This window comes from Passer montanus, unplaced genomic scaffold (genome assembly GCF_014805655.1).
Source record: "Passer montanus isolate IOZ18808 unplaced genomic scaffold, ASM1480565v1 scaffold1, whole genome shotgun sequence".
Taxonomy (NCBI): Eukaryota; Metazoa; Chordata; class Aves; order Passeriformes; family Passeridae; genus Passer; species Passer montanus.
The window spans coordinates 15,519,028-15,532,149 of NW_024356504.1; the positions used below are offsets into that span (position 1 = coordinate 15,519,028).

Sequence of the window (13,122 nt, forward strand, 5' to 3'; positions counted from 1 at the left end):
GTGAGACATTCATAGGCTGTTCTCAGACTCCAACCTGAAACCTGACTGACTCCAACAGGTATCAGTAGGATTTATGTTTCTTAAAACCTTCCAGTACCAATGCAGCACATGGTATTATTAATGGATGTATAGAAGTTGGATTTCTACATGGATGTTCTGAGAACTGGGATTGTTGCTCTGACCAAGAACCTCTAAAGTTTGAGGGATATACTGGGCAGTCTCCTTCTAGACACTCACGTGAAGTGGGAAATTACCTGTCTTGTTTCCTTATTCTGAAAATCAGTGCTGCATTGTGTGGCTCTTGAAATACAGAGAGCTACAAAGAAACGCCACACCCTCTATTCTGACAGCCATGAGAATCAGTGGGCAAGCTTGTGAACCCACACACAGAGGTGCAGATCATAAGCAACCTAATTACAGTTCAAAATATGCTACCATCAGGCTGAAGTGACTGAGATCAGGTACAGACAACTAATATTTACTCCCCACCCTACCAGAATATTTTTCTTAATGTTGCTTTCAGAGAAAACAAATAAGCACTTAGGAACACAAAGAGGTGTGAGAACCGTTCAAAACAAAATTTAAAAGAAAGTGGGTGTTAGGTGTGTATAATGCCATTTCATCATGAATTTCCAAATGAAATTTGCTCAGTAATGGCTGTTAACACATGCACAATTACCACAGAATTAGAGGCTGGTTTTCCAGCAAAAAATGGATTTTCAACTTGAAGTGCAGTTTGAAGTGGAATATGTTGTTGAGGTTTGAAACAATTACAAGAGGAAATAGATCCCATTTGGGGGAAAACCAGGTCCATTCTTGAACAAGCATGAGTTTATTGTGAGTATCTGACATCTGCAGAACATGGCACAAGCACCTTCTGCATATTTCCCATGTACAAGTAGGCAGTTTAGTATGTTTGGATAGGCTGGACTCAGGTTCATTATTTCAGAACTACATAAAAACAAACGCACCAACCTAATATTGACATTGTCTCAGCTTTGTCAACAATTTCATTAGAACTGCAATAAAGGCTGGAATCTCAGTTTTCAGTGTTCAATTGCAGCAAGCTATGGCTGTAGCAATCTACATGAGTAAGGATAGATGCAGGGCTGCTTCATTTTCAATCATAAAGGGGAATGAAACATGCATACAGAACAGCTCTGCTTTGACAACTCTGTCAGTTTTTTATCTCTGCTTCTTTTAATAGATACATCTGCCCCCTTTTAGTCTGTACAGGGAATATATTAATATTACATGTTTTTAAACATCTAATGTTTTAGAAAATACAATATTATTGTTGTTATTATCATCATCATTATTATTATTATTCTTCCCCCACATTTTAAATCAGGGAGCCCTATTTTACCCTCTTGCATCCCACCAGCTTCATTACACAAAACAACTTGCAAAGTGGCTAAGAAAGCCTAACAGGGAGTGTAAGGAGGGGAAGCCCATGGTCAGCCAGTCCTCTGAGTGTAGCATAAAGGGGGAGTCCAAAGCTGCAGTCAGAGAAAGAAAATCAGCTCTGAGCCGCCCTTAACTTCTGCTGGGGAAAGATGCTGTGGCTGAGCTGGCTCCCAGCTGATTTCAGCACAGTCTGGAGATGGGAACAGAAAGGTCTTCGTGCGACCTGACTGAAGAAAATTGAGTGTGACTGCTTAAGAACATAGGTGCTCAGCTAACTGTCAGTGAGATTGAGTCTGGAGATTTCAGGATGCCAATTTTCCAAGCTTAGATCAAGCTGTACAGAGCAGCTTTACCACTGGAAAGCAAGAGAAGATTTAGAAAAGAAGGGAAGATTGGGTGTTTCCTTATTGCTTGATCCTTTCATCCCATGGAGCTGAACCCTTGTGTTTTAGGAGGAGACAAGTGAAAGTAAACAAAAAATAAACACCTTCAGAGATTTCCACTGGGTTCTCAGTCTCCTTTTGAATAAGTAGCATCAATCTCCCACCATGGAGGTAAACCAAGAGATGTCCTGAGTTTTCAGAGAGCTCAGTGAACAGAAGTAAACCATCTTTATTCCATGTTCGGAACTGGAAGCTGACTGACAAACCGTCAATTTGAGCAGTGCCAGGCAGCAGCAAGTAACTTCGACTGGAGCTCACAAAGGTGATAGGAACAATTTGTGGTTCTGAGCAAGAAAAGGTCACATTCCCCTGCAAAAAAATAAAAAAATCAAACATAATCAGCATGATGTTTTTTCAGTCATCCCAAAATATCTTCAATTAAATAAGCTCATTGGATTTCTAATTGCCCTCAAGGCTGAAATACATATTATTATTCAGACATATATCTTTGGAATTCAATAGGAAATGTATCTGTCCATGTTGGGAAAACATATATAACTTGAAAATTTTGTTTTTATCCCAAATGCTAAGGATCAAAAATCAAAACCTTACTTTTTAGCAGGACCTAAATGTAACAAAATGTTATCAATGCCACACCTTAGTTGATTATCTCAGTGACACAGCCCTTAAATCAATTTGTAATTTGCCCAGAAGAGAAGAACATTTACTCAAAGCAGTCTGCAGAATCTGCACCAGCTTGTATCACTGTAGCTGATGGAAGAAATTACTCCATCAGTTTGCTCAGCCACTGTAGATTACCTCACCAGGTTAAACAGGCCATGGTGCAAAAACTTAACAATATACAAAGACAGGAGGCACTTAAGGAGCCACGTCTTTCAAAGCCACTCCAGGAGAAGATTGTTGCAGCCAGCTGCTTTGAACATGGCTGCTTTGTAAAATACCAGCTGTAATCTGATAAAAACATCGGAGTGTAAGACTTTCTCCACAATAACACTTTTCATCAGAGCCTGAACCTCACTCTTAACTGGATAATTATAACGAGCAGCACTTGATGGATGTGCGGGAAGTTGCACAGTGCTTGGGGAATTCCTGCCTGCAATCTCAGACAGATGATGGAACTGCTCCCTATCACTCTCAAATGTCTTTCCAGTCTTTATTTTTTAAACAGAAAATAAGGTGCCAGAAATAGACAAAGTTATCACTGGATGAAACAATCCTTGATAGATACTTATCTGTATGGAGCTATCTGCATAGTACCTGTCAAGTTCAGAATGCTACCAACCAGATTTGGCAAAATAAATCCATGGGTATATCATATTACAAAATAAAAGGAAAAAAAAGAAAAGTTTGAGATTGTGATGGGAACATGACCTTTTTGTTCACTAGAAACAGGAGGGGACATAATGTAAATAAGTAACTGTCAGTTGGAATGTGATGACTAGCTTGTGGGGAACATGACCTTCTTGTTCACTAGAAACAGGAGGGGACATAATGTAAATAAGTAACTGTCAGTTGGAATGTGATAACTAGTTTGCGAAATTGAGAAACCGCAAAAGACAAACACTGCCGAGCTAATCAACCACAAGTTGCTCCAAGTCTTAGGTTCAGGGAGAAAGTGCCGAGGAAGACCATCAAGGACCTTCATCAGCGACCACCAGAAGGCAGGAGAAGACCCCCTGGCAACAAAGCAGACATGCGCGGAGAGAGACACCGGAAGGAGGAAGGATGGGGCATAAAAGGGGAACGGAACAACCCTCAGCGCGGCAGTTGGTGGAGCGGGGACTCCCCTGTCGCCCAGCGCTGCAGTTTGCTTTTTCTTTTCTGTAATAATAAATTGGCTTTGAATTGGCTCAGATAGCCTGTTGTGCTCATTTATAACAGAGATATAATCCAAAGCTTATCTGAACTCCACCAAACATTAGTCAGGTGGGAAGTAGGATGGAAACTTGGTCTCAGCCTTAAAAAAGTTTCTACTACCTGCTGGGACTTGCTGCATGAAGGGATGGCACAAACTTTTTTTGCTATTGTTACATTTTTACCTCAGTTTTTAATCAAACTTCAGGCCAGAAGTCCTGTCCTGAGACATGATCAGCAAAGAGTGCTGACTGCAAGGCCAATGCTGGGACATGTGGACAGGAGCTGCACATCTCATCCCTGGCTTAACCTGGACAGATTTCAAGCTCCGAAGTCTGACTTCAACTTTAGCCTCTTCATTGTCTAAACCGAAGCAGAGCAGGTGTTGTTCCACATACCATAAGAAGACAGCTGGAAATGCACAAAGGTGGTGCTGCAATATTTTGTGTACATGGGATTAAAGGTGCATTTGTAAAACAGACAAGAGGTGTGTCTGCCTTTTGGTGGGGTTCTTTTCAGGAGGTATTTTTGTTACTCTTATTCAAAAATTGAGACCTCCATGATGTAAGGGCCATAAGTAATTGCAGTCAGGACTAAAAACTAACCATGATTTGTAAAAAAATAAAAGGGAAAAAAAGAAAAGTTGAGTAAAACAACTGATGCCCCAAGAACTTACATCAATTCAATTGATTAATTTAGGAGGGAAACACCTTAAAGCAGCATTCCAGAGCAAAGACAGATGATGTAGTTAACACACACCAACAACAGTTGCTGACATCCTTACACTGACCAACCTGTCTACCTTCCTAGAGACATTAACATGAAAACCTGAAAAAAGTCATACAGAACTGTTACTTTGAAAAACATTTGTCCACTGAAGTGGGATAGGTTCCCTTTAAAAAAATTGTTAAATTTATTGTGAGTGTTATTCTTAACCAAATGATTCCAGCAGGTCTAAGTCAGAAAAGTAAACAGCTCCCTCTAAACCTTCATCTAATCATGAGCATTTTGCATTAATTGGCAGCAGTTCTGTAACTCTCCAGGGTATATGCCAGATTTCTGGAAGACACTTGATTTTATAATTGAACCCAATTTAACTGAAAAGTAAAAGCTCATTGGCTAGGAAATGGGATAAGAACAGTCTAATCCCTAGAGAAAATAAAGGAGACGCTCAGCTCTACCCAGCTGCTGGAAACTTTAGCTATCACGTGGCATTTGAGAATTCCATTGAGTCCATCTCCAGACTGATTAACGACTCCTCTAACAAGCAGTGAAATCTTAACAAAATAGTTCTTATTGTTCTTACAAGAGAAAACTTCGGAGCCTAAAAATGCAATGAAGATACTTGCAATTTTTTCACTGGCTGCCATGACAGCTGCCTTAGGAAAAGAGTAGAAGCAGCCCAGATTTCTGCAGGCAGGGTACAGCTTTAGAGGTGGTTCTTGTTCAAGTGAGATGTTGAATGAACAGGCAGCAGCATGTTACAGCATTTTAAAGAAGAACCAGAGCTTCTCCTATTAAAAGAGAATGGAAGAACACAGTTGCTAAGTGATGAGGATAAAAGTGGATTACATAGAAGATCCTCTGAGCCATAAACTTCATCCAAAACTGACTGGAAACTTTCCAGTGACTTCTGTAGGACTTCAATAAAACCTGTATAACTTTAATGAACCATTTCAGTCTTTTCTGGCCTTTCTTCATGTAGTATTATGTACTGTTCAAAGAAAAGAGAAGACAACACCACAGTCAGGGCAATTGGTAACAAGTTCCTTATACATCCCCATTGCTCTCAGAGAATACTAATCAAAAATAATATGCACTTGGGAAATTATTCAAACTGACAGCTGCACTGCAATTCTCAGCACTTAGCCTACCAGAGGATCCAGGCCAAGATCACAGCTTGAAAAGAAAGAACAATAAATGAGTATTTCTGAGCTCTCATTCTACCTGCAGGTTAGAGCATCAAATGGGCACTTAAAATTTCCTCATTAATCACTCTGTGGATACTGTCCAATAAAAAGGGTATCTTGCTTTCTGCAGAGGATTAGAAAGGATGATTTCATATGACAGGTAAAGGGACTAAGGTCCCAGGCCTGGCTGAGATACAAATGTGGTAAACTGGCAAGAATATCTCCAGCTTGGAAATTGGAGGACTACTTCTACCTGTGAAGGGACTGAGTTTGCAGATGAATTTACAAGGAGAGCAACAGAAGAAAAAGGTGACCTTTGATGCAGTTTTAAAAGGATAAGATGAAAAATTGGCATTCAACACTGAGAAACTGGATTTTGAGAGTGAGGGAGGTTCCTTCAAGCCCTGTTTTTAAATTAACTCTGTCTAGGAGAACAAATGTCAAGAGACCCACATATTTCAAGTACTTCTCAAGACCATGCTCAATACTAAATGAAAAGCAAATCAAAGTGAGATACCAGCTCCAGCCTTCTGAAATACTGCTACAAAATGCCTTCAAAGAGGATACGAGGGCACCAAGGTGCACAGTGTTCCTTCAGTTTCCTCGGGTCCACTGAGTGAGCATCCAGTCCATCCCAAGAGCAGGGGACCAGAAGTTCCTGTACCGAGATGGGTTTCTGCTTCTCTGAGAAAAGTTTCAATATGGAAATCTGAAAGCTTTCCTGATCCAAGTTACATTGAAACTAATATGGCCCTGTGATAATCAATCTCGTGACAGAGAACTGTCCTATCTCCACTTACTGCACATCTCATGCATTCCAATAAAATATTAATTGTTGATCACACTGATTTAAGTTGTTTACATTAAAATAATATTCCCAATGGAGAGAAAGTAACATTTAACAAAAAATAGGGAAGACTTAGAAAAAACTGAAACACTGTGACCATGAGAGAAAAAGGGATTAGATGCTTGGCTGGACCTTTCCAGATGTTCTTTATCTCAGACTCCTAAGCTGTGTCACTGGTCAAAAGCAGAACAAAGGATTTTAGCATCTTTATGCCCATAGTAACTGTATATCACTGTTTCACTACATAGTGCAATAGATAAGAGATGCTGACAGAAGATGAGAGCAAATACAAAAACATTTTGGAAACATTCTGCATAGTTTTTCTCAGAGAGACAAGAAAAGGAGGGTAAAGACCACAGGAGGAAACACACATACAGAGAAAATAGTGACCACTTAATATTTTCTCTCTGTGGTATATTGACTTTGTATGGATGCTAGGAAGAAAACCTTCCTGTGTCAAGAGAAAGGCAGTTCAATAAAGCAAAAGCAAAGGCTGCACACAGAAGCAAAGGAAAACAAAAGACAATCTTTACTTTCCATGAGCAGATGATGCCCCACTATTTCCTAGGAAGCAGGGTTTCAGCATATGGAGAAGTTGCTCTGCAATAACTAATGCCTCTTCCCTTCCTTTTTATCTTGGCTTTTATGGCTGGGCAGACTCATTTGGTGTGGAATATCCCTTTGGTCAGTTTGGATCAGCTCTCCTGGCTATGTCTCCTCCCAAGATCTCACCCACACCCAAACTCCTGCTGAGGGGGAATATTCACTTTAAGCAACAAGTAGGAATGAAGCCAGCCTTTCAAATTCACCTTGCTAGAAGTGAATAAGATAGATGTCTTATATCAAACTGGCAAATTATTACAGTCCAAGTGCAATTTTTGCTCCACTTCAAGGTAGTGATCTACAGCTTATTAGTTTTTATTGCCTGGAACAAAACACAGCAGCAAGGAGATTTTCTTCATTATTATTATTATGAAAACAGAACCACATCTACCTTAAAACAGAAAAGTATATAGAGAGCAACTCCTATCAGTTTTTTTCATTTTTTTATGTATTAGTTTCCTTTAATAGATTTTCCTCTTTTAAATTCCAATTATCTGTGTATCATAGCACAACACCAGCTTAAATGGTTAGTGTGAACTGCACACAATCCAGGCTCCTGACTGTGATGGGCACAGCTTCTGTTATGCCATGTGCCAAAGAGTTCCTAAGGCCTTACCAATTGGAATAAGACATTAAAAAAATACACTAAATCCTTGGCTTTGCAGAAAATTATATTTTCTCCCATTTTCTCTTATCCCCTGCTAACTCCTATGACAATAATTAGCCATCTCTCTCCCTCTCCTGCAGGGACTAACAGCCTTATCACCTCCTACCTTGAAACATCCTCCTCTGCTCAGCAGGCACTAACTGCCCTATTCATTCAATTTGACTGGCCAGATAATGTAATAAATGAAACCCTGAACAATTGTTTCTAACCTGTAATTTGCTGAAGTCTGATGACTCTCAAAATAGCCTTGTTTGCTCAGAAACATGTCATTTTTTAATGCATGTCATCCAGTCCTATTAAAAAATATGTTCTCTCTCCCAAAAGACTTGCTTCACTTGTTGTCATCACAACTATCAAAATCCTAACACAAAGAAACTTTTATATCAAGGAGAGTTTATTAATGCAGCTATGTGCTGGATTATACATTTGCACACTGAAACTCTTTAGAATTGTGGACAAAGCCAACTGAAATCAATGGGAAAGATGTTATTTAAATAGACTTTATTTCAAGACCTCAATTGAGGTGACACACTTAATTTCTTTCAAAATAATCCTGTTATAGCCTTCAGCAACAATAAAACAGAACCTCAGAATGAATGCTATTTATATAGACTTCCTTGCAATTCCACACTGCAGGTAGAATGCAAAGGAGACTCCTCTGAAGATCCAGAAACCACACAGAAAGATAGAAGAAAATATAAAACCTATTTTTAAAAGAACCAAATATTTCTAGAATCTGAGTTCACCTGCCTTATCTAAAAAATAACAAATCCAGTCCTCTCTTTAATTGTGTAACCCAACACTTCCATTAAATAATTGAATAAAATTTATTTTTTTTAGAAATTCATTTTGGTCCACAGGAAGTTGTGAAAAATGTCACTAAAACCTTCCAACATTTTTTATATAGGATTCCTATAGTCTTATTGGAGCACCAAAAATAGGAAAAAGAATCTAACTTGTGATTCTCCAAACCCCAGGAGGGGCCTTCACAAATCACCAGCCTGATGTTCACAGATAGATGAACACTTGCCAGAGCACTTTGGTAGAACGAGACATTCACAGACAAGTAAATTCTTCTCAGGATGAAGGTATCTCAAATCAGCTTAATAAAATAGCATGTTTGGATTCTCTATAAAGAGAATGAATTATTAGTTTACATTCTCCTGTCACTAGGTATCTTTCTTTGCTCTTTGATGCTGGCAATTGGTTATTTCCCCAAGGCACTACAGTGATACATTTACATGTCACCACATCCCTCGCTGTGCCGAGCTGTCACTCTCACATTCAATATGGCAGGCCAGTGTAGAAATTCAAGCGTATCTGAGAGCTGACAACTTCTGCCTTACAGTCCCCTGCACTCCTCGCGAGCCAAAGCAGGGTTTGCTCTGCTAAACAAAAATGAAACTCCAACTTCTATTAGCCAGAGGTAATGGAAGAGAAAGGGAGATCGTGTTTTTCTCAATTTCACTGAGTAAGTAGGGTGGAACACTGAGAAGACCAAACACAGCATCTTTTCATGGCCTCCTAATTTCTTCTCATCAGCTAGACAACTTCCTATTTTGGCATCACAAATCAGTGAAGCACAAAAACAACTCAAGACCCTGGCCACAGGTCACATTTGAGCAGCTTCTAAAGGGGCAACCAGAATCTAGCATTAATGGTGCTGGATTCCACCCATCCATGGTGGAATGGATCCTATATTTTCAGGAGGCTACTGCTATTTTTTTATCTTATCTACTCCTTCAACCAGATGCATTTAGCAATTCTCAATGGATTTGTCTTCCTAAAATTTGCCCCATCTCTTCCTGCATCTACATACATGCTTAACAAGCACAAAATCCCTCAATAAAGACTTCTCCGTCCCAGATATCAAGAGACCAAATTTCCTTCTGTGAAGAAAAGTTTCCCTTCTGCTTCTCATAAATGTGGCTCTTGCTTGCATATTTTCTTGCCCCTACTTAATTGCCCAAGAAGTGTAACTGCTGTGCAATTTCTCATAATGAGCAGTCTGCACTTCTCTTGTGCTGAGAAGACATTTTGTAAATAGGGCAAACCTTTAGATTACTATTTTAAAGTATTTCATGAGGTTTCCCAAGAGTCCACCCTAGGACCATGACAGTGGTTAATTACAGAAATTTGACTTCTCCTAACCTTTTGCAGTAATCATTTGAAAAGCACATAAAAGATTCCATGTTCCGCATTCAATGATCAAGGGAAGGGAAAACAAAATGAACAAAAAACCCCAAACACACAAAACAACAAACCTTCTCCCACCCATCCAAAAAAACCCCTAATCCAACAAACCCGCCTCCCCCCCCAAAAAAAACCCACAAAGCCTACAACATGCCATCAGGGACAGAAGAAACCCCAGAGAGAAGAAAGATGGCCTGTCCAAACAGACAGTGCTATGTAGGGAGGTTAAGTATCAGGCAATACAAAAATGGAATTCTGAAGGCAAGTTCCAGTTCAAAGAGACAAGCTGCCTTGTTATCTTGAGATGCCTTCTCAAGAGGATTTAGTGCAAGTCTGAAAACTGCAAATGAGTCACGGAAAAGAACAGGCAGAATGATAATCACAGCCACCACCCAAGAGTACAATACATACTACAGCACTCTGCTATTGACAACCTGTAGTGTCTTCCTCTGACTTTAAATGCAGCTGATTTGGAACCATTATTTACACGAGTGAGGAACTACAACATAAGAGGAAATCTATACCTCCGAAGCTGGTGTATCATTCTCCTGCTAGTGTGAAGGATGTTAAAAGTGAAAAAAAAACAAACAAAAGGTGACATGTATGAAAACCCTCAAGTTTGGCTCACTAACTGTGGCAACATTCACAACTGCACAGAGATTGAGTGTTGAAGTCTGCCTGCCTTTGGAGGCAAAAACTGATGTCTCTAAGCATTAATGGCTTTCTAATCCCAAACCAACCAGTTTGTCATTGATTATCTTTTGCTAGGAGACAAAGGTATTTTGGGGTTTACAACACAGAACCATCCCAGGTGATCTCCAGTTTGTGGGGAGAGAACGTAAATATGCAACATATTTTTGGAAGGAGTACTTCAAAGTCCCTGTTACATTTAATCATTCTTTTGTGCTGATCCTTTCATTGCATTTGCACTTCAGACAACCTTTGTGACTACAAAGACATGAAGTAGAGAAGCTTGCAGCTCCCAGCAGATAGAGCTTGTTGCTTGAAAACCTCAATGCACGTTGAGTAAAAGCATTTAGTGCAGAGTAACTCTGGCAGGCAAAACACTAGATTTAACAAGAACAAGTTATTTTAATTTGAGGAAGTTAATTGCTAATGAGTCAGGAAGAGTAGAAAAGGGAAACAGGATCAGCCTGAATAACCTCGAAGTACCTGAGAGTTGCTACAAACATCTGGGATGCAAAGAATGTTGGAAAACAGATTTGCAGGGCCCATTTCCAATAGAAGGGTGTTCATCTAAGATGATGAGGCACTCTGAGCGTGGCAACCTTTCCACACACTTTGCATACCCAAATGCCACAGACACAGCACAGAGCAGCTCATAAACCTTGAAAAATGCAGTAAGCAGCCTGCCTCTGAAAGCCATGGTGTTTAAAACATCACTTATGTGAACTAGATTGAAGGGTACATCCCTACTACCTTAAATTGAGAGGAGGAGCTGGATTTCTAGACCTTTCATCCAGCATTTTCTAACCAAGTGTCGTGATAAGAGTTTCACTGTTTGGAGTCACTTATACCCAGAAATGCCATTCTGAGAAAAAGTGCATTGCAAAATTTTGCTCTTCCCCTTTAGTAAGGCCTTCCCATTATCCAGCCACCAAAACAACCAGCTGTTTAATGACCTAAGAAGCAGACAAGAGCTCTTTGTTCCCCCATTAGAAAATAAACTGAGGGGAAGAGCAATTTAACACAGTTCATAGAATTTCTGCCTTTGAGTCCTCAGTCAGAACAATCAAACTCCAGATTATTAAAGCAAAGTCTCTCCATCCCAGGGGAGTATCCTGGAGGCAGTCTTGACTGCCAACAACACAGTGAGGAACTTCTCACCCATCACCTTTCCATTTTCCAGCTCCCTGCCTACTGAGCCTTGCCCTAGGCAGGGAAAACACAGAGAGAACTTCCTTGGTCATCTGGCTTGCTTTGTTTTAGTTTTGTTTAGTGTATTCATACACATTACTACAAACCAGAAGATGCCATGGGAGCTAGAAGCAGTTTCATCTCCATGTTCTCCAAAGACACAGTGTTAGCCAAAAGGCATTTATTGAATCACAGTGTCAAAATCTGAACAGAGTTGAATTATATACAGCTTGTCAATGCTGCATGGGAGTGTAGTTCACTCTTTTTACAGAATAAAATGTTTGTTATTTTTTGATGTATTTAAATATATCTGTAATTTTGGCCATTATTATGTGTTCAGTTATATTTGTGGTTTATGCTGTCAAGCTGGATAAAACTGTAGTTCCTCTTGCTTTACCATTCCACATTTAGAGACAGTAGTACAAAGTCAATGGTTCTCAGAACTGCCAATACATTGAATATAAGGAGCAGCACAAAGGAGGCTATTTCCAGTGATAACAGGAGTACTTTTTCTCTTCTATAATATTAACTGAAGTATCAAAGTAGAATTCTGCTAGTGCTGTACTTCCCAACAGTGACAGAGAATAGTTCAGAAAGTAAGATTTTATCTGAGTTAACTAGGAAGAAAAATCTCTATGACTTCTTTCATGCCATTAAATATACACATTTTTATCTTGAAAAAAATAATTAAAATGTTTCCCCAAGCAAATTCTAATGCACCAGGAAAATCAGAGAAATGCATTGGTTTCCACATGTGTCCCTCAATAACCCTCTCCGCAGGAGCCAGTGCTGGCTGGTGTTAACCTCAGCAATATCATTTTAACAAGCTAATTATCCCCACAGTTCTCCCAATCTGAACTCTGCTCATTCAATGCAGCCAGCAGCAGCAAGAGAGCACAAAAAGCATGGAAGGAAAGAAGGAAAGCACACGGTACTGCCTCTTACCACAGTATAGATCTGAGGTTTGCGTCTTTTGGCCAGGTCAATTATATTGACTCCGTTGTAATAAAGGTTCTCAATGCACCCATGGAAATTTTTCCTCTGAAAGGTTCCTGGCTTCCCCGGGACAGGAATCCCTCCAAAACTGAGCTTTTGGAAAGAATAAGAACAGCATTATTTATAATATTATATATATGTATGTATATATTACATTATATTATGTTATCATCCCAAAAGCAGGAGAGCAGAGCCCCACTCCATACATCCACTTGGGGTATTATTTAAGAACCAATTCCCACCAACAACATCACTGGGAGCATGAGGCAGGCCCTGACCACGTCTCAGGGGAAATTACAGCCCCCATTGCATTCCTGCTGCTGGAGAAACACTTCTGGAACAGATAGCTCACTGCTTTGGGAG

The 13,122-nt window shown here is 39.7% G+C and overlaps 1 protein-coding gene across 1 annotated transcript in view; it reads right to left on the reverse strand.

Annotated features, from left to right (window-relative positions):
* The window catches only part of CNTNAP5 (contactin associated protein family member 5), a 193,689-nt gene that overhangs the window by 121,559 nt on the left and 59,008 nt on the right, over window positions 1–13,122 (reverse strand). Inside the window, exons 6-7 of the mRNA XM_039701582.1 lie at window positions 12,709–12,852; window positions 1,895–2,159 (exon numbers count right to left, since the gene is read on the reverse strand). Of these exons, the coding sequence (XP_039557516.1) occupies window positions 1,895–2,159; window positions 12,709–12,852 (409 nt within the window). The remainder of the gene's footprint in view (window positions 1–1,894; window positions 2,160–12,708; window positions 12,853–13,122) is intronic.